Source organism: Helianthus annuus, chromosome 9 (genome assembly GCF_002127325.2).
Source record: "Helianthus annuus cultivar XRQ/B chromosome 9, HanXRQr2.0-SUNRISE, whole genome shotgun sequence".
Taxonomy (NCBI): Eukaryota; Viridiplantae; Streptophyta; class Magnoliopsida; order Asterales; family Asteraceae; genus Helianthus; species Helianthus annuus.
Genome location: NC_035441.2, coordinates 127,044,025 through 127,063,921, shown reverse-complemented (window position 1 = coordinate 127,063,921; position 19,897 = coordinate 127,044,025). Strand labels below are relative to the sequence as shown.

Below are 19,897 nucleotides of genomic sequence, written 5' to 3'. Positions count from 1 at the left end.
TTTTCTGCTGCTCATCATCCAAACTGGTAAGTTCCATTTCCTGAAATAAGAAATCAATCAAAATTGTTGATGATAGAAATATCAAGATTAATAAGTTTATATTAAGAGTATCAAATAAAAACCTGATAACATTCTGGTCCACTTTTTTATGAACGGCTTCTGATCCGCATCAGTCAAACACTCAAACTGTTGAAGTTGATTTCCTGAAACATCAAAATCAATTCAAATGTTTAGTGTATTGATAGGGACAGTAGCAGGTTTGTAAACAAATACTTTTACTAACCTTTGCTGAAGTGCCCGATAAAGTTGCTGATGGAAGTTGATTTTCATTGGTAGAACACTCTTGGTCGCTAAATTTAGTGAAAGCTATACTTTGCTTCATTTTTTTGTTGAATGCTTGATCGAATATGTTTGAACTTGTTACATGCAGGTGCATTATATAGCATAAGATCACCTCAACCGACCCAGATTTCTAGGAAGATTGTAGTAGTTGGTTTGGAGATAATGGGTCTAAAAATAAGAAGAAAACTTGCAAGAGGAGTGGAGATCATAGGCCTAAATTTCTGGAGCAAAACCACCAGCAGAAATGTAAGGCCCTAGTTCGTATTTGACAAAAAGTCGCAACGGAAAATTCGTGCCATAAAATTTCTTTTATTATAAACTTTATGCCATACTTGAAAGTTCATTTTTAAAATAACTTTTTTATATTGGATACATCAATCTAACTCATTTACAGAATAAAACATAACTTATGTGTATCAAATTACATTCTCAGACAATCCCGTACAATCCTTCAAGTGACTCGGTCCTAGATCTCTATCCCTTGACAATCCTTGTGTTTCGTACTACCTGCACTCACCACATAAAATTCATAACATTAGTACGCATCACGTTTACTTTTCGTTCCGTTAACTCTTTACATTCCGGCTTTCCATCCGATCATACAATCCGCAGTGAGACTTCTTTGCTATTCCTGCGTTAGACTTCGTTCACAAGGTACACTATCAATAATGTCGATACTCGATCGTATTGAAAACTTGCACACACACACACACACACACACGCACGCACGCATGCACGCACGCACACACGCACGCAGGCACGCACACACACACACACACACACACACAATTAAAAACGTTTAAAAACGGGTTCGCGTAGCATATACAATTAAAATATGAATTTTTCAACATTCTGGAGCCCGTGGCGTCGCGCAACGGCCTATTGCCTTCGTCGTTGCGTCGCGCCATGATGACTGTCGTAAGGGTCAATCAAAAACCTAAATAAGCTACGTAGATAGCTTAAGTAGGGTATCGCATCCACGAGGAATTTGTGGTCAGTGTTAAAGAAATTAATTAAAAACTAACTATCTAATTTGGGGGTTTGTTTGTTTAATTGCAAAGAAAACACAATTTGTCACGAAAAGTGTTAGCAATATTAAGAAGAAGTAACCTCCACCCGGAATCCCAAATACCCGTTTTAATATAAAAACCCGTTTTCTGATTCAAAACACCACATAGACATGGCCTCAGAATTAATGAATTTGATTAGTTAATAGGGATCGTTTTTAAGATTCACTATGCAACCTAATAACCCGTTTGATTGTATCAATTACCCACCAATTTATTAACCCGCTAACAACGCAAGAAAGTTGCCAATACGCATAATAAACGACAAGTAATTCAAACACAAGAAACGTTTACCAATAATCCAACACAAGTGGTCAAGCTGTACCAGTTTACAAGAATCAGAAAAACAAATAATTATGTCAAACCACGTAAACGTTCATCCGGGCAGAAGTCACCGAAAGATTTAGCCGCTCATGGTGATCTTCACAGCTTCGGTTGTCATCCCAAGTTGATCCGACTTCATTGATTGGCTTGAGAGAATGATGAATGCTGATCAAAATCGTTCCTAATACCCCTCTGTGACGGCTGCGATTAGAATTCCCTCTCCCCCCTTATGTATATGGGATTTATATATCTCATGTTAAGGCCCAATATCAAGAAATTCATGAAATTCGCTGCTAGTCTTTCACGGCCCCACTTCTTTCCTAATTCATGGGCTCAACATCAAAAATTAAAAGAATTTGGTAACACACATTTAATTCGCTGAACAATTCACAAATTCTTTCACTTTTGTCTTCTTATGTCATGATTTAATTTTCAAGTTCAAGCATATCGCGAATTTAGCCCCTTGAGTTTCATCAATTATTTTTAAACAACCTTCCTTTAATTGCAACTCAACCTTCCGACTTTCAGCTTTATTTATTCTAGTCCCTCGAGCTTTATATAATACTTTCAGTTTTTTTCGTTCTTTGATCATTTAAGCTCGTTTATGATTCTTTGTCGCAGAGAGACCTGTCACGTGTCGTTGGACTCATCAAGTTTGACATTTCTTCATTTCATGTTTCTCGTCTCGTGTTAGCTTGTTTTCAACTCACTTCTCTCGTTTAACCTCGTTTATACCTGTTTAAACCATGAAATACCATAATAACTTAAATATATAAACACAGGGTAGGGCTAGATAGAAAACCATATCTATATAAAAAACCCTAGAAAACCCAACCTCCCGACATTTTTTTTTTGAAAAAAATAACACATATAATATACATGTTTTTAAGAGTTTTGGGCCAAAAAAATCAAAAAAGCGCCGAAGGGATAATTTAAAAAAAAAAAATTTCAGCAACTTTCAGCATTTTTGTCTAACACATGTTAGGCACTGAATTTTGTTTATTTTTTTTAAAAAAATCCCTTCGGCGCTTTTTTGTTTTTTTTTTTTTGGCCCAAAACACTCTAAAACATGTATATTACATGTGTAATTTTTTTCAAAAAAAAAAATGTCGGGAGGTTGGGTAAAAATGGGGGGAGATTTGGGTTTCCAGAGTTTTCTAAGAATTTTAGGGTTTTTTGTCTAGCATTACCCTATAAACACATAACATTTAAACATGTTTAACTTACTAAAACTAACACGAATAATTATAAATTACTACACATTTTAACCCAACATCACGCCACCACCCCTTTTTAACAGAATGTTCGCAGCTGTTGCTGCATATTCCCAGCATAACCCAGTTTTACGGAAACGAGCATAACTTTCTCGTTTTTGATCCGTTTTACCCGATTCTTTTTCCTACGTGATCGTAATTTAATTCTCCATCACATGGAGTTGACATCCGACATCCGGATTAACAAAATTCTAGACTTTTAAGCTATCGACTTATCACCTTTTTACTAAGTTTCGACCCGTTCATGTATTTATCAAAATAATCTGTTTATTTGACCTCAATTTTCTCATGAGCCTTATAATTTCAACATTGTTTATCATAAAAGATTAAATTCTTGGATGTCTTGCATCCTCTTAACCCATTTCCGCTAAAAAGCCTATTTTGACCTGTTATGGGTATTTACGCATTAAATGGTTTATGACATACAAAACCATACTCTTCGCTTTCACAAATGACCAAAACATTACTCTAATCGATTAGCTTGTTTCCAATTGACATTTAGTCATTAGTCTAAATGCCCATTTCATCATTATGAGATCTTTAATTAGTCATTATTCCCTCCGTGTAACTTATCCATTCATTAACTCGTAACTAAAATTACCATACTACCCGTTTTACCCTTTTTAACCATGAAACTTAGCCTCTTACCATGACCACATGTTCCGACCCGTATCAAACTTGTCGGAACATCATACTTCACATTTACACTTACCTGTTCATAATATATTCAACGAGTAGATATTCTAATACGAATAAAAAGGGGTAAGCTTTACTTACCTAACATCCGAATATGCTTCCCGTGCGCATTAGTCCTGATTGACCCGCTTCTTTCCCAAGCTTCCATGTCGCATATCAAGCATCAACTATCATATATCATTCTCAAGATAGTTAGCTTATTTATCATTCATCACAACCTTTTCATCACACGGATCTTATATTAAGTTTATCATTTAACCTTATAACATGCTAATTCATCATTTCTTATCCAATTTCTTTAAACATACATACACATATATGATTTTCAAACATCATTAACATAAGCATATCATTACTTCTATCATATCATCAAAACCCGCTTCATAACTACTTTGTTAATCACTTACAAGTGATCTAATCTCAAATTCCTCATAAGTTCATCATACATTTGGTGTGTAGACTACCTCCTAAGCATAGTATACAAATAATTCATGCATATTCTTCTAATCTCACACATAACTCATCAAATTCTTCATTCTAATCAACATGAATCATCCATACATAAACATCGACCTACTAGTATCACATTTCTTTCAATCCCTCTAACAAGAATCCATCATATATATCAAAATACATCAATAGTAAGCAAGAATTTGGACATGGATGATTTACCCATGTCATCATCTTCACCATAACAAACGGGTTTCACCCTTAAACATCAAATTAAGCTAAACCATGCATAATCCATGTTCTATATGATGATTCTAACACACACCCGTTCTCAATTTCATACAAATTCACAACTTACATCATAACCCACTTCGTGAAAGATCACCAATCTAACTTTTAAGACATACCTTATGATCCCCTCGTGTAGGCGATCATTAATCCGTGTTTATTCATGAATTTAGACCTCGATTCACCCTTCAATTTGATGATTCTTCATGCTTAGGGTTTCTTGAGCTCATGGAGCTCCTGCTCGTTCTAGAACACACACGATTTGTGTGTTTGTGTGTGTTTTTCATATATTACATTCAACTTTTACTTTACCCTAATTTAGTCCCTCAAGTTTGCCACTAAATAATATTGGCACAACTATCATCCTTTAATTGCTTTTTACCACATTCCTAACTAGATTAAGTAGCCTAGTTGTTTATTTCATGATATACCATATCAGAACATTTACCGAATATAAACATTCAGGTTTTGGGGTGTTACAAGAAAACTGCGAATAACCTCCATTAGAGCGGTTATTTTTGCTAGTTTAAACGGCTGAGATTTCATCTCAGCATGATCCAACGGTGAATATTGACTTGGATGGTGGTTAGACTTAATGGGTTTCATAGATATATATAATTTTCGTTTATAGGTATGGTTTACATTTGTTTTGATAGATGATTTATGCTAGTTTATTGACGTTAGTAAACAAACAAGTTTTAAAATATGACATGTTGATTGGTCAACACACAAATTGTAAAAATGGAGATGGAAAGAGATTTAGTAACTTAATCTAGAGTAAATTACAAGTTTTGTCCTTTATGTTTGTATTACAGGCGGTGTCCTTTACCTTTAAATTTGATGAGTTTTGTCCTTAACGTTTCAAAATCTTGCATGTTATGTCCTTTAACCCTAACTTAGTTAGATTTTTTTTGTTAAATATGATCATGTGACTTGCACATAAGGGTATTCTTGTCATTTTACCTCCTTAGGGACTGTTGAAAAATAATTTAATATTTAAGAGACTAATTGTGTAAGAAATAAAAAATAAATTATAAATAATAAAAACATTGAATTCTCTTTAACTCTCTCTCTCTCACACACACACATTTTCCTCTCCCTCCTCTCTCTCTTCACCCATGGACACCATCTTCCACCACCACCTCCACCCCCACCCTCACCACTGCCCTTCAACCGCCGCCACACACCACTGTTGCACCCACACACCAACGTAGCCCAACCGTTTTACCGGCTACCACCACCTCCCACCAAGTGTGTGAATCTGTTTATAATGATGATAACAAGAGGAAAAAGTGCAATACAAATAAAGTTTCTATTTTATTACAGAAAATGAAAAGTAAAATGTTGTTTAGTGTAATGAGAATTTAAGTAATAAAATCCCCCCAATTTGCAGACAGCCATGGCCTCACTTCTCTGGTTCTGGTTATGCTTATGCTTCTTGCTAGACCCATTCCGATGATAAGCGAACCTACATCGTCAAATGAACCACCATCTAAAGCCCACATCTTATCTCACACATCACGACTGGTACGCCGACAGCCTCCGGTCTCTGGCATCCACCACCCCTGATGCAATCCTCTATTCCTACACTACCGCCTACCACGGCTTCTCCGCTTCCTTAGATCTGCAACAGGTTGAGGCCCTCCGACAATCCGATTCCGTACTCGGAGTCTACGAGGACACCCTCTACCAACTTCACACCACTCGCACCCCTAAGTTCTTAGGAATTCAAGACGAAGGCTTCTCCGCTTCCTTAGATCTGCAACAGGTTGAGGCTCTCCCACAATCTGATTTCGTACTCGGAGTCTACGAGGGCACCCTCTACCAACTTCACACCACTCGCACCACTCAAGTTCTTAGGGTTTCAAGACGAATTTCAGAGAGATGTTCACAGATTTTTATAAATTGTAAATCTTTTTTTATATATTTTACACAACAATCCCTTACTACAACTTGTTTTACACAATAGTCCCTGACGAGGTAAAATGACAAGAATACCCTCATGTGCAAAGGCACATGACCATATTTAACAAAAAAATCTGACTGAGTTAGGGCTAAAGAACATAACATGCAGGATTTTGAAATGTTAAGGATAAAACTCGTCAAATTTAAAGGCAAAGGACACCGCCTGCAATTTAATACAAACATAAAGGTATTTTGTAATTTACTCCTTAATCTATTTATAATTTAGAAAACATACCATTGAGAAAAATATAACTTAATCTATTTTAGTTATTCATCTAGAAGGTGGTTTGTTTTTATTTGTGGTACTGGTTCAATATGAATGCATTTAAGCAATGATGTTCTCACGTAACCACTTGCAAAGTCATCTCAATTATCACGAAGACCTGGTGTGGCTTTTCATTTTCTAGTGGAGACTTGTTCGAAAAAAATATATTAAGAGGGTCAGTGCAAATATAAATGAATATAGAGTTTATGTAATTGATACAAGGTGATTACATCAAATTCAAATATGAGGCTAACATTATAAAAAAAAAAAAAAAAAAAAAAACATTATTAATATGAAAAAAAAGGTGGATACATTTTTTCCTTCGTGTTTGAGATTTATTAGATAAACTTACTTTGAGAGCATGTAATTTTAGGTTTATTATTGAAGTGGGATATCATTTTTAAAGCTAACAAAGTTTTATACCCAAACAAGCATTGATCTTCTTCAACAAGGATATTCAAAACTTTTTTATTGAAGAGTTTTACTTAGACCATGTGTAGTGGTAGAGAAAAATAATGCCCCCATCATGGGGCATTATTCGACACGTGTCATCCCAGTCAGCATGGGACGTTATTGCGAAAGTGGTGTAGTGGGAATAATACCTAATAATGCCCCTTCCAATCATTTAAAAAAAAAAAGAAAAGAAAAAACAAAGACATGTTGATTGGTGGGTCAAAGCAAAAAGTCCAAACCATTGGTTGAAACAATTCCCCCACAGCATTATGATTAAAACGCCCGGGAACATTTTTTCAGTTTTTTTTTTTTAAAATAACGCCCCCTGTAATGGGGGATGGGCGTTTTAAGGCGTTATTTTTCAATTTTTTTTTTAAAAAAACGTCCCACTACGGGCGGTCTTAGAGAACTATTGTTTAAAATTATGTTCACTTTTACTTTTCTATTAGATCCCTCTCAATAGTTAGACTCGTGTATCATTTATTTTTGTTATATTTGTTTATTGGACGTTAAGCTCAATCATATTTCTATATTCGCAACATGTAATAATATGGGAAATTGTTTATATTGCGCATTATTGGTAAGTCGGAAGGCATTGGAAGACAATATTGGTGAATAAAATTAGTGATGTTTATTTATTAGCTTGAAATGTATGAAATTTTATAGGGTGACTTTTGTATTAAGTTGATTTCTTTTATTAGAATAAGTATTATTATTATTATTATTATTATTATTATTATTATTATTATTATTATTATTATTATCATTATTATTATCATTATTATTATTATTATTATTATAAATGTCATAAGTTAGGCCATTTCGGTTTGTGATGTTGCATACAAAGTAACCATTAAGTGACACGTGACTTCATCCTTGGTTGGGTGATGCTCCGTTGAAGTTGAAGTTTCCCTCTTTGTTCAAGTTATAATTGGTTAAATCGTGTAACGTTCGTGATAGGTTAGAAGGGGATGGTTTGTGGCTTTGGAGACATGAGCCGGACACTTCTTCAGAGAGATTGGAATGGGACTCTCTGATCACGTCCTTGGGTTTGGTTACCCTCACCGATAATCCCGACAGGTGGCTTTGGGTGGGTAACGGGTCGGCAGGCTTCTCTGTCAAGGCTGTTAAGGAGATTATCATTTCGAAGAACGATTATAACAATCGGTATGTGTTTGAGTGGTGCAAATGGGTTCCCCTTAAATGTAATATCTTGGTGTAGCGTGCGGAGATGGATAGAATCCCTACGGTGGACGCGTTGGTTAGGAGGGGTGTTGTGATTTCCGACGGCGAATGCAGGTTCTGCGAGGCGGGTCCCGATTCGGTGACGCATATCTTCACGGCGTGTCCCTTGGCTTTGTGTTTATGGGAGGAAATCAGTTTGTGGTGTCGGGTTATGAAGTTTTTCATCTTTTCTTTTCGAGACTTATTGGAAATTCACGAACAGGGAAGAAGAAGGATGTCGAAAAGGATGGCATTGCAGGGGGTTGTTGTTGCGGCGTGTTGGTGCTTATGGAAAGCCAGGAACAATCTTAGGTTCAATGGTAAGAGGTATAATGTTGAAGAGGTCTTTAGTGAAGTTAGGTCGGTTAGTATTTTTGGTTCAAGCATCGGGCTAAAAAAGGTTCTTTTGATTGGAGGGATTGGTGTAAATTTGTAAATATGTAATTGGTTTTGTTGGTTGTTGTCGTCCCGGTTTCGGGTTCGGTTGTTTTTTAATGAAATTCTCCGTTAAAAAAAAAAGTGACACGTGAGGTAAAAATGAGTAAACTGCCGGTTTGGTCCCTGTGGTTTGGGCACTTTTGCCATTTTAGTCCAAATCTCAAACTTTTTAAATCTGGTTCCTTGTGGTTTCACTCTTGTTGTCATTTTCGTCCATAAGTTAAATTTGGCCAGATTCCTCAACTAAAATCCTGATATTTTGTATTTATCCTCAGGGGTATTTTAGTCATTTTTGTTTTATTATAACTCAATGTTGATTCAAAATGATAAAACTAAATAAATCTTTGACCCTATTTAATCACATCATCTTACCTATTTCACCCAAACCACTGCCACTCTCTCCCCCTTCTCACCACCGCCACCTCATCCCCCCTCCATTAACACCACCACCATCCCCACCCTTCCCACTCAGATCTGAATCGACTTTTCTTTCAAGATTTACTATTTGCTCATCAATTCTTGTTGCTCCACTCATATCTGAGTCGACACAACCGGAAGATTGTTGTGCGGATAGGGATGGTGACGACGGTAATGAAAGTGTGGTGGTGCTTGATGGTCGTTGGTGTGGGTTTGAGAGAATGAAACTCAACAGTAGTAGTGTTTTGGTAGGGCAACAATGGTGTAGGGGGTTGGAGATGGTGGTTGTTCGGTGGGGTGAGGGTGGTTCAGTAGTGGTTTCTCGTCGGTGGTTTGGTAGGGAAGCGGTGGTGCAGGGGGTTAGAGATGGTGGTGGTTCTGTGGGTGTAAGTGTGGTTCAGTAGTGGTGCGGCGGTGGTGGTTTGGTAGGGCAGCGGTGGTGTGGGGGTGGAGTGTGGTGGTGGTTGTTATCCGGTGAACATAAGGTGAGTGATTAGGGTTTCGAATTGAGTATTGTCCGGGCCTAGGATGGTGGCGATTTGAGCGAGGAGGGGGTTATCGGAGGAGGCGACGGTGGTTGTTGGAAGATGGTGGCCACGGCAGTTTTGATAAGAGAGGGGTGAAGAGAGGGGTGCGGGATTGGAGTAGAGATAGAGAAACATCGGTGACGGAACCCTAGAACTGTGGCTTTCCGAGCATCATCTTCTTCTTCCAACAGTTGTGATGGTGGGGTTTGGTTTAAGTTAGAGAGAAAGTGATGATATTGAGAGAGAGAAACTGTTGTGATGGTGGGGTTTGGTTTATGCATATGGGGAAAATGATGTGTTGGTCGAACAGATTTATTTAGGTTTATTATTTTTAATTAATAATGAGTATAATAAAACAAAAATGACTAAAATAACCCTGGGGATAAAGACAAAATTTAAGGGTTTAATTAGGGGAATCTGGTCTGATTTTATTTTTGGACTAAAATGGCAACAAAAGTGAAACCACAGAGACCCAGATTTAAAAAGTTTGAGATTTGGACTAAAATGACAAAAAATGCCCAAACCATAGGGACTAAAATGACAGTTTACTTGTTAAAAATTCAAAACTTGATACATCATATTCATTCACAATAAACTTATTTAATTAGCTTCTTCTATTGTCGCTAACTCACACATCCTCTATGCATTCCACTGTAAAACTATAAACTCAATCTAAAAATCATTAATTACACACCACTTAATCAATTTAATTATAGTTGTAGAAATATCAGTGTACATTATTAAATACTAATGGAGAAAACGTCATAGAAATGTAACCAAGTTTGCCAAATATTCTAATTAAGTCATCCAAACTCTTTTGTCTATCTAAAGTAACTATACTTTAGCTTAATGTTTTCATAGTGTTTAATTACCAAGTAACTGGGTTACTATTTTTTCATTTTATTTTTTTTGTTTTCTTTTAATGTTTATGTGGATATTATTTAAGGATTTTATAAAATTAAAATATATTTTAACCCTTAACAAACCTTGGACCTCTCAATTTCAATCATCGATCGAATTGGAAAGAACATGTTTTTATTTTGTGGATTTGATTTGCATGATTCAATCATTGTAGCTTCTTAAATTTTATTTTTTCTAGTTTATGTTCTGGTCTTCTCTGCATCTTCATTGCAATATCATTGAAATCACTGTTGGATCACTTGAATGGTTGAATTCCATTTTGGAACCATATTGAAATCACTGCAATTTATTCTATTTGTGATTTACAAATTTAAAAATGTGGTTTTTTGGAACCACTGCTCCATTTTGAAACGTACTGGAATCATACATTTTGGAACCAAACTAGAATTCCATTTTATGATTCAATCGATACACAAAATGTTTTGATTATTTAATAAATTTTTTAGTATAAAAATACGATTTTTATTGAAAATTTCATGTTATTATTTATATTTCCCACATCCTATCCTATTAAAAAATTATAAAAAGTAATCAAACCTAACACATCATCATTGGTAACCTGGTAAACCTGATAATTACGTAATATTAGAACAACAAATGAAACTTTAGTGATTTTAGAGAGAGAAAAAGAGTTTCAGTGATTTAATTGGAACAGATGTCAAACTTGGTTACCTTTCTACAAAGTTACCCCATATTAATATAAGTTAGTTTATTATATAATAATAATAATAATTTAACTTTTTAGTATTATCAATACTTTATGTAAAAGGAGAAAACACAGTGACATAAGATAAGCTGATGTGGCAGCCATAGAGCCTGTCCAACAATGTTTTTCTTATATCATTATTGCATCATAATGCTTAATATATAAAACACTTTAAAAATCTATCTAAAACTCTGCCATCAAACGTCTTCCCATCTAGATGTATTCATGCATACGAAATTGAAACCTTTGTCATCAAAATCTCTGCCTAGATTCAAATTCAAAATTCTGGCTCCAGATTCAAAATTGAAACCATACACATATACATATATAACACAACTGATTCTGGCTCCACATTCAAATTTCAATTTATCCCTCTCATTCCTATCCGCGAGCAATCTCTCTCTATCTCAAATGCAGAATTTTCATATTCAGTCGGTTAATCTCCGATTACAGATCTTTGTACTTCACATAATTGTTCCAACATCATTGTTCCAACATCGTTGAAAGTATGTGTTTTTTGTAATTTTGAATTTTAAATTTTTAAATGATCTATTCTAATTCTCGCTTTATATTTCAGCCTAATCAGAGTTGTTTGAAATTCATACAATCGTCTGCGTGTTATATTAGGTTTGTGGATTTTTTTAAAGTGTTGATAATGTTGATAATTTTTATTGATAGTATTAAATTAAATACAGAGTAAGATTAAACACTTAAAAATACATAAAATATTACACGCTATGATATCGATTTTTCTGTTTAGTTCTTTATCAGCTTTGTTTTCTTTCAGCGACCATCTAGAGAATTGCATTTTAACATCATTTGTGTTCGACCAGTGGTAGAAGCATGTGTTTGCCATGTAGAGTATTGTTGGTGTTGTAGATTTTGATTTGTTTTTTGAGAGGACAGGTTTTTAAAAGACAATTGTTGATGTCTTGAATCAAACTAATCATCAGTCTTTTATAATGTTTTAAATTCATCTTTATGGTAAATGAAGAGGTTAATTTTAATTATGATAACCTTTTTTTTTTGATGCCAGAGGTTTAAAATTTGTCCTTTCAGTTTCTTGATATTTAATTTTATAGTTTTCCTATGAAAACTTATTTTTGAAAGATTTTGCATTAAATGGCTGCCGTTTTTAAATATGAATTTATATGTTTGCATTAAATTTACACGTTTTTCCCTCCTATATTATTAATTGTACAGTGAAATTAAATCTGACCTTTGAGCTGTTAGCTATTTCACTATAAAATATCATTGCCAATTCAAAGGTTTTTCATCACGTTTTACTACCAACATATCCTTCTTTCACATCACTTGACTAATATATAACTTAAAATGTCATCATACACTTCCGCAGACTCTGATGATTTAAAGCACCGCTTTATCAAGCAAGTTGAGGATCAAATATATGAGGATAAGGCTACTCTTCAAGAGCTGAAGAGGTGTTTTGATGGACTGCATCTTCATCTGTTCACGAGAGACCAGGTTTCCAGAAACCTGATGGCGATGCCTTCAACTTCCGTTCGTGACCCTTGTGTTGTCACTAATATAGAATGCGGTGATAGAGACGTGGAATTCATGGCGATGCTCAAAGATATACATCGAGAGGTTCAGTACTCGATGGAGTTGAAGCTAAAATTTCTTAATTCTTGCTGTTAGAATTTTAAATTTCTTGGTGTTATTGTTATATTTTAAAGTTTCGTTATTCAGTACTCGATGTAATTGTTGATCTTTTAATGTCATAAATAAATTTGAATCCTACAAATCTTTGTGGAGCATTTTATTTTTACTGATTTTAGCATGCATAAGTATTCTTATATAGTTTTTAATATCCTCTGTTTAGCTAAAAATTCATCCACTGCTGAAAGGTATTGTCTGTTCTCATAAGTTATGTTTATCCTAACGACTGTTGACTTGCCACTGTTGCCAACATCTATTGTTGCCCAACAGATGTTGATGTTTTGAATCAAAACTAATCATCAGTCTTTTATAGTGTTTTAAATTCATCTTTATGGTAAATGAAAATGTTAATTGTAATTATGATAACCTGTTTTTTATGCCAGAGGTTTAAAATTTGTCCTTTCGGTTTCTTGATATTTTATTTTATGTTTGGCTAAGTTCTGTTTATCCTAACAACTGTTGACTTGCCACTGCTGCGAACATTTGTTGTTGCCCAACAAAGGTTTCCAAACAACTGTCATCCAATATAACAACATAGGTTCTGACGTGGACAGATATTAGCCATCAGATCTTTGTAAAATGTCTTCAGAACATCAAAAATCCATTATTAAAAAATAGATATTAAAAAAAAATCAAAATCCTTAAAAGTTTGTCAAAACACAACTGTTTTTGAAACCTCTGTTTGACTAAAAATTCATCCACTGCCGAAAGGTATTGTCTGTTTGGCTAAGTTCTGTTTATCCTAATGACTGTTGACTTGCCAGTGTTGCCAACATCTGTTGTTGCCCAATAGAGGTTTCCAAACAACGGTCATCCAATATAACAATAGAGGTTCTGACGTGGACAGATGTTAGCCATTAGATCTTTGTAACTTCTGTCACGTCAGCATTCACTTTTTCACTTTATAAAACCCTGTTTCATCCCCAAACAGAGCTTTTATTGTCGTCTCGAGTTTAAAATTCATCAAAGCGGTTTCCACCTTCTTCTTCAACACTTCTTCGTCAACTTCTCGCAAGTTTCAATTCCGACCATGGCTCTGATAATGAAAAACCCCCATAACTACTTGCCTATTTTTGAGAAAACGGAGAAAAATACTCTCTATCATTCAATGATTGATGTTCTTACATCATCAACTTATAAGGCCATACTTATTGCCGATGCACCCATTTACCAAGAAACACTCAGCGATTTCTGGGCAAATGCGAGTATTGAAGAACAAAACAATGAGCCATTCAGTATAACTTCAAAAGTCGGAGGTGAAGTGGTTGTTATTACCCCCACTACCATATCAACAACATTTGGGGTAAACGACTTGGCAGGTAAGACATCTTTCACGAAAAATGAGTTTCAAAACAAAGCTGATTGAGATGGGATATGATGGACAGTTGAATAAGGCAACTATATATAAGGCAAATTTTCCACCACTAATGAAATTCCTGTTCCATACTCTCTTAATCTGTCTCTCAAATAAAACCACTGCTTTTAATGAAATACCTTTGAAAATTCAGTACTTGGGGTATGCAATTTTGACAAAAACTGATTTTAACTACTCTCAAGCACTGTTTACTGACTTGGTTAAAATTTGAAAAACATTAAAAACGGGAAAAATGTTGTTTTTCTTATGTTTCCTAGACTATTAAGCTACTACATGCAAAAACATGTTTCTCAAAAAGCTTTTGAACAAGGTACAACTTGTAAAATGAATAGTCTAACATCTGAAACTTTTACTCACCTTATGGCCAAAGACTCAATGTTGCTGAGCCCAATGGTGTTGGTGATCACAGCACTATAATCACTGCTGTGAAACCCCACCAACAAAAGCCAAAAAGACCAAAACAAAATCCAAAAGCCCACCAAACCCACAAAAATGGGTCCTCTGGAAGATGAGATCCCAGAGGTTAACCTTGTGACAACACAGATGTCACTAGAAACCACTGTTGCTACTTCCTCACAATATGCGGAAAGATCTCAACCCTTAAACCAAACTCCTCATGATTCCTCACAAAAGGAACATGTTGTATTCACCACAATATGATGCCATATCCTCATTTGAGAGTATGCTTAAAAGCCCTTCTCCCAAGGCAATGTCTCTTTCCACACCAATCCCTTCATCTTCTATTCCACCAACCTTTGTAACACTGTTTGAAGCTATTGCCATTCAGACTCATAGCAGCCCCCCTCCCACCAACACATTACTGAGAGTTTAACTTCAACAATAGCTGTGTTTGAACCTGTTCAATTAGCTAACCCACAAATAGTTGAGGAGGCTACACCTCTTGAATTTCATGAAATTCTTGATGGTATTTCATGAAAAACTTCTCCCATCGCATCATTAACCAGTGTAGAACAAGATAAACAAGTCAGCCCGATCTACATTTGGACAGTAGTTTCATCAGTTAGACTCCCTTGAAGGCAACCACTACTGTGTCTACCAAGGTAATCACTGGTGTGTTTAAGTTAACCACTGATGCAGAGGGAAGTCCCTAGAACCAAGAACAAGGGGCTTCTGCTAATGGCAACTTGGAGACTCCTCCTATCTCAAAAGCAGATACAACCACCTCTGGTGGGAATTCAGATGATCCTATTAAATTAAGTGATGAATTAAAATACAAGGATTTGATGGAGAGGATGTCCAATATTGAAACAACTGTTGGTGAAATGAAAGATCTAATGAAGTTGTTGGTCGATGCTTCCAAAAGTCAACCTTCTCATCAGCAATTATCCCAAGAGCTTTGGAACTCAGTACAACCCATTCTTGCAGCTCAAAGGGAACTGGCTGAGCTTCAACATAACTCACACATGGAGCTAATTAGAGTTATGGTTGAAGCAAGATACAAAGACACACAAGCTGACATCAAGGGCATAAAAGAATTCATTGCAAAGATAACTGGCACTACCCCTGCACCTATCTTTGAAAAAGATGATGCCAAAAAGGGGGAGAAGGATTCCATGAAAAACTTTGGCAAACCAGCACCAAGGAATCAGCCAAAACAAAATCCCGAGCCTTCCAAGAATACTTCTTCAAAATCTTCTGGAAAATCTGACACTGGTAAGAAAAAGGGAGTTGATGATACCCTTAACAAACAGACAGGTAAGGAGATTGAAGCAAAGTAGAAGAGAAAAGATAAAAATGAAAGTAGAACAGATGTGTTGAGGCAGGAAGTTGAGAAAAAAATAAAGAAAGAAAATGAAGTGCAAAACATTGGAACCTCAATTAGAAGAAAATCATTCAAAAACAACAAACCTCCAATTGCCACATTCCCCAAACATAAATCAACACCACAAAGACTAACCACTGCTGCTACCAAACCAAAAACCATTGCTGGTTCTAAAAGGTTAAACACTGATACATCCAAACCTAAACCTTCACCACAAAAACCACCTCACAAAAAGAAGAAAACAAATACCTCATCACCACCACCATCTTCCATAGTAACAGATGTTGATGCACCAAAAGCATTATCAGATGTTAAGACAACAGTTGTTGAGACACCAGTGGTTTCAACAGTTGTTAGTCAATACACTGATTCCACTCACTTTGATCCTCCACCATCAACAAAACCACCAACACCACAAAGATTGCCTTCACAAACAACCTTTTCACCCAAAGCACATTCTCCATCTAAAACTCCTCCTCCTCCAAAATCTGTTTATACCAGAAAAAGAAAGTTCATGGTGCATGAAGAAGAAAAAGAAATACCAGCACCAATTCCCATATCATCTGCTCCATACATTCCACCTTCATCACCTCCAGAAACCAACCCAATCAAACAACCACCCACTGCTCCCACCTCAGAAAACATTCCATTGGCAGTTAAATATCCTTTAGAACTGTTTGTAGTTAAAAATGAAATGATTCAATTTTACAAAGAGGATGATCCTTCCAAAAGAACTTTCCCATCACTACAAGACTTCAGTAAACCACAGAATATTGATGAACACTTGAAGATGAAAGCTAAACAAGCTGAGCTGATAGCCAAGTATGTGAGTAAAGGGAAAGATGACAGGAATTAACAGGCCACTTATCAACATGAGCTTAGTAAGGTCAGGAAATTGGAAGACTTTGATAGAGACCCGAGTAGGTCTATGTCAGAACTACCACCAAATGTTGTTCTTCAAAAGGAGATGAGGATTGATTATATGGATCATCATGAGAGACAAGCCCTACAAAGCCTACAAGTATCAATTCAAAGATTGGTCTCTTGAAGATCTCAAAGAAGAAGTGAATAGAATTGAAATGATGAACAAGGATCCTCAAATGAAGAAATTTGCACCCAACTGGAACAAACACAAGAAGGTTGATGTGGATGAAGCTTTGAGGTACAAAAGAAAGAGAGCAGAACTTGTAGCAGCTAACTATGGCACTGCTAGATCCATTGCAAGGTGGATTAAGCAGGATGTTGATCTAAATTACAAAAAGTTAGAAGAACTCAGAAAGACTGATCCAACACTTCCTAAGAAGCCAGTATATGATGATGAAACCCTTGATAGGCCCCAGCAGACGCGTTCTTCTTAAAAGTTGTTCTCATCATCTGATGTATCCATCAGTGTCTTGAACCAAAGAAAAAGACAACGACAAATTGATGAGGAAGATGAAAAGAGGGGTGCTGAATTCAGAAAAGAGGCTATCAGAAAACAGTTACAGTTTGGATTGGATGATGCTTCTGTACAACTTCAAGCTCAATTTGCTGAAACACTTCAAAGGTTGGCAAGCAGACCTCAATCCCTAAACTCATCACAAATAAAACTTCTCCCAAGAAACCCATCAGACCCAAGAATGCTAAAGTGGAAGTCTGACAAAGATACCCACGTATTGACATTGTTCAAGTCTGATGGTAGAGTTGAAAAGCTATCAAGGGAGGATGCATTTGCTCTGAATGCAGATGACCTCCAAGATCTAATGAACCTTCAACTCCAAAGGGATGAAGATGACACTGATTTTTTGGATTTTGAGCTCCAATTCAAAGGGCAAATCCGGGAAAAGTTGATGAGAGAATAAAGATCACAATAATGGAGAGCATCATCAGCGGATAGTCTCATCAGAGTTTGCTGATCTATAAAGACCGTTATACATAAAGATCTGCTGATTTCTAAAGTCTGCTGATCTGTAAAGACTGTTATACACAAAAGATCTGCTGAAGTATAAAGTCTGTTGAAGACCTATCATCTGTTGAAGTCAAAGAAATTTGGTGAAAGTTGTTGAGACAGGTGATCGTTTGTTCGTAGTTAGTGTTTGTTGAAACTTAAGTTGTATTCAAATTATATTAAGTTTGTTAGACATCTTCTATATGTACTTATGTCTATAAGCAGTTTACATTATCAATAGGTGGGTTCTCCCTTTTTGGGTTACGAGAATGGAAATAGTCGTATGTAACTGATATATTAACCGATGATCTATGTTTATAGTTGTCTATTAGCTATAATAGATAACACGTTTTGGTACAATATCTATATACCTATCCTTACTTTCTATTAAAATGTGTTATGCATGGTTTTCTAAAAACCACCCATGTTTGCACACGGGTCTTACTACTAGTTACTTGATAATAGAAGAAAAAAAAGGGAAAGACAACTTTTGTTTTTTTTTTTTTTTTTTAAACTTGATCTTTCATTCACAAACACAGCCTCTGCAAAAACAAACAGGGCGTTGCAACACAATAAAACATAACAGAATACACTTACAACTCAGACCAACATGTACGGGGTATTTACACTAGTCAACCCAACTTAAATCCTTATATCTAGACCTGTATTTTAACCACAAAAAAACCAACGACTTTATCTCCCCGATAATGCTATTGACCGAGGGCTCTTTCATGGAGAATACTTTTTCGTTCCTAGCCTTCCAGACGCACCAGCAGGCTGTTATTATTATATCGTGCACTATCTCCGCTTCCCTCTTACCCAAATTAGAAGTTCTGTGGAATTCCATTAGGTCTTTGAAGGAGAAAATAAGCATCGGAGGTAACCTGAGCCAATTACCTATGAATAACCAAACCCGCGACACCACTTCGCATGCTGTAAAGAGGTGCTCCGCAGATCCAGAGCCTTCATCGCATAACCCACAAGCATCCGAATCCAGGTTCACATTCCTTCTTATGAGCGCCGAATGCATTGGAATCCTGTTTTTTTCAGTCCTCCACACGAAAATATTGAATTTAAGCGGCGTCCATTTACACCACTCGATCACATAATTTTCGCTATAATCATTGTCCATGACCATCATCTTTTTTAACAACTCGACCGAGAAATTCCTTGACCCGTCGCCCAACCAAGTCCAAGCATCCTTGGAATCAACTGACAATCTAACAGTTTCGATGCAATTGAGTTCAGCCCATTCCCTTTGTTCTTCCCTCGAAACCAACTGCCTCTTCCATCTCCAAATTGTTTTTAAAATTATGACATAGATCTTTCCAAACTTGTTTATGTTATTTCTAGCATGATGTAGCAGTTCTATACATTCAAATGAAAAAGAAGTTATTACTCTAATGTTCCAAGAATCCAAGACCTCCATTTTACTAGGGCTGGCAATTTCAGACACGGACACGAAAACACGACACAAAACGACACGATCTTAACAGGTTCTTGTTTGACCCTTAACAGGTTTCGTGTCATAAATAGGTCGACACGATAGCTCCTGTTAGTTTTCGTGTCGTGTTTACCTATTTCGTGTTCGTGTCTTATCGTGTTCTTATTTTAACAGGTCATGTTTGTGTCTTAACAGGTTATATTTGTGCCTTAACAAGTCGTGTCTGACACGATAAGCCAGCCCTAGACTCCACACACCACCCCTCCAGGGCGAGTTCTTGTCTTACAGGTCGTGTCTTAACAGGTCATGCTCGTGTCTTAACAAGTCGTAT

General features: G+C 36.1%; 1 protein-coding gene across 1 annotated transcript; it reads right to left on the bottom strand.

Annotated features, from left to right (window-relative positions):
• Positions 1 to 18,750: 18,750 nt before the first annotated feature.
• Positions 18,751 to 19,551, bottom strand: LOC110876305. Its single transcript, XM_022124481.1, has one exon. The coding sequence runs from the start codon at positions 19,549 to 19,551 to the stop codon at positions 18,751 to 18,753; it is 801 nt and encodes a 266-aa protein (XP_021980173.1).
• Between the last annotated feature and the right edge of the window lie 346 nt (positions 19,552 to 19,897).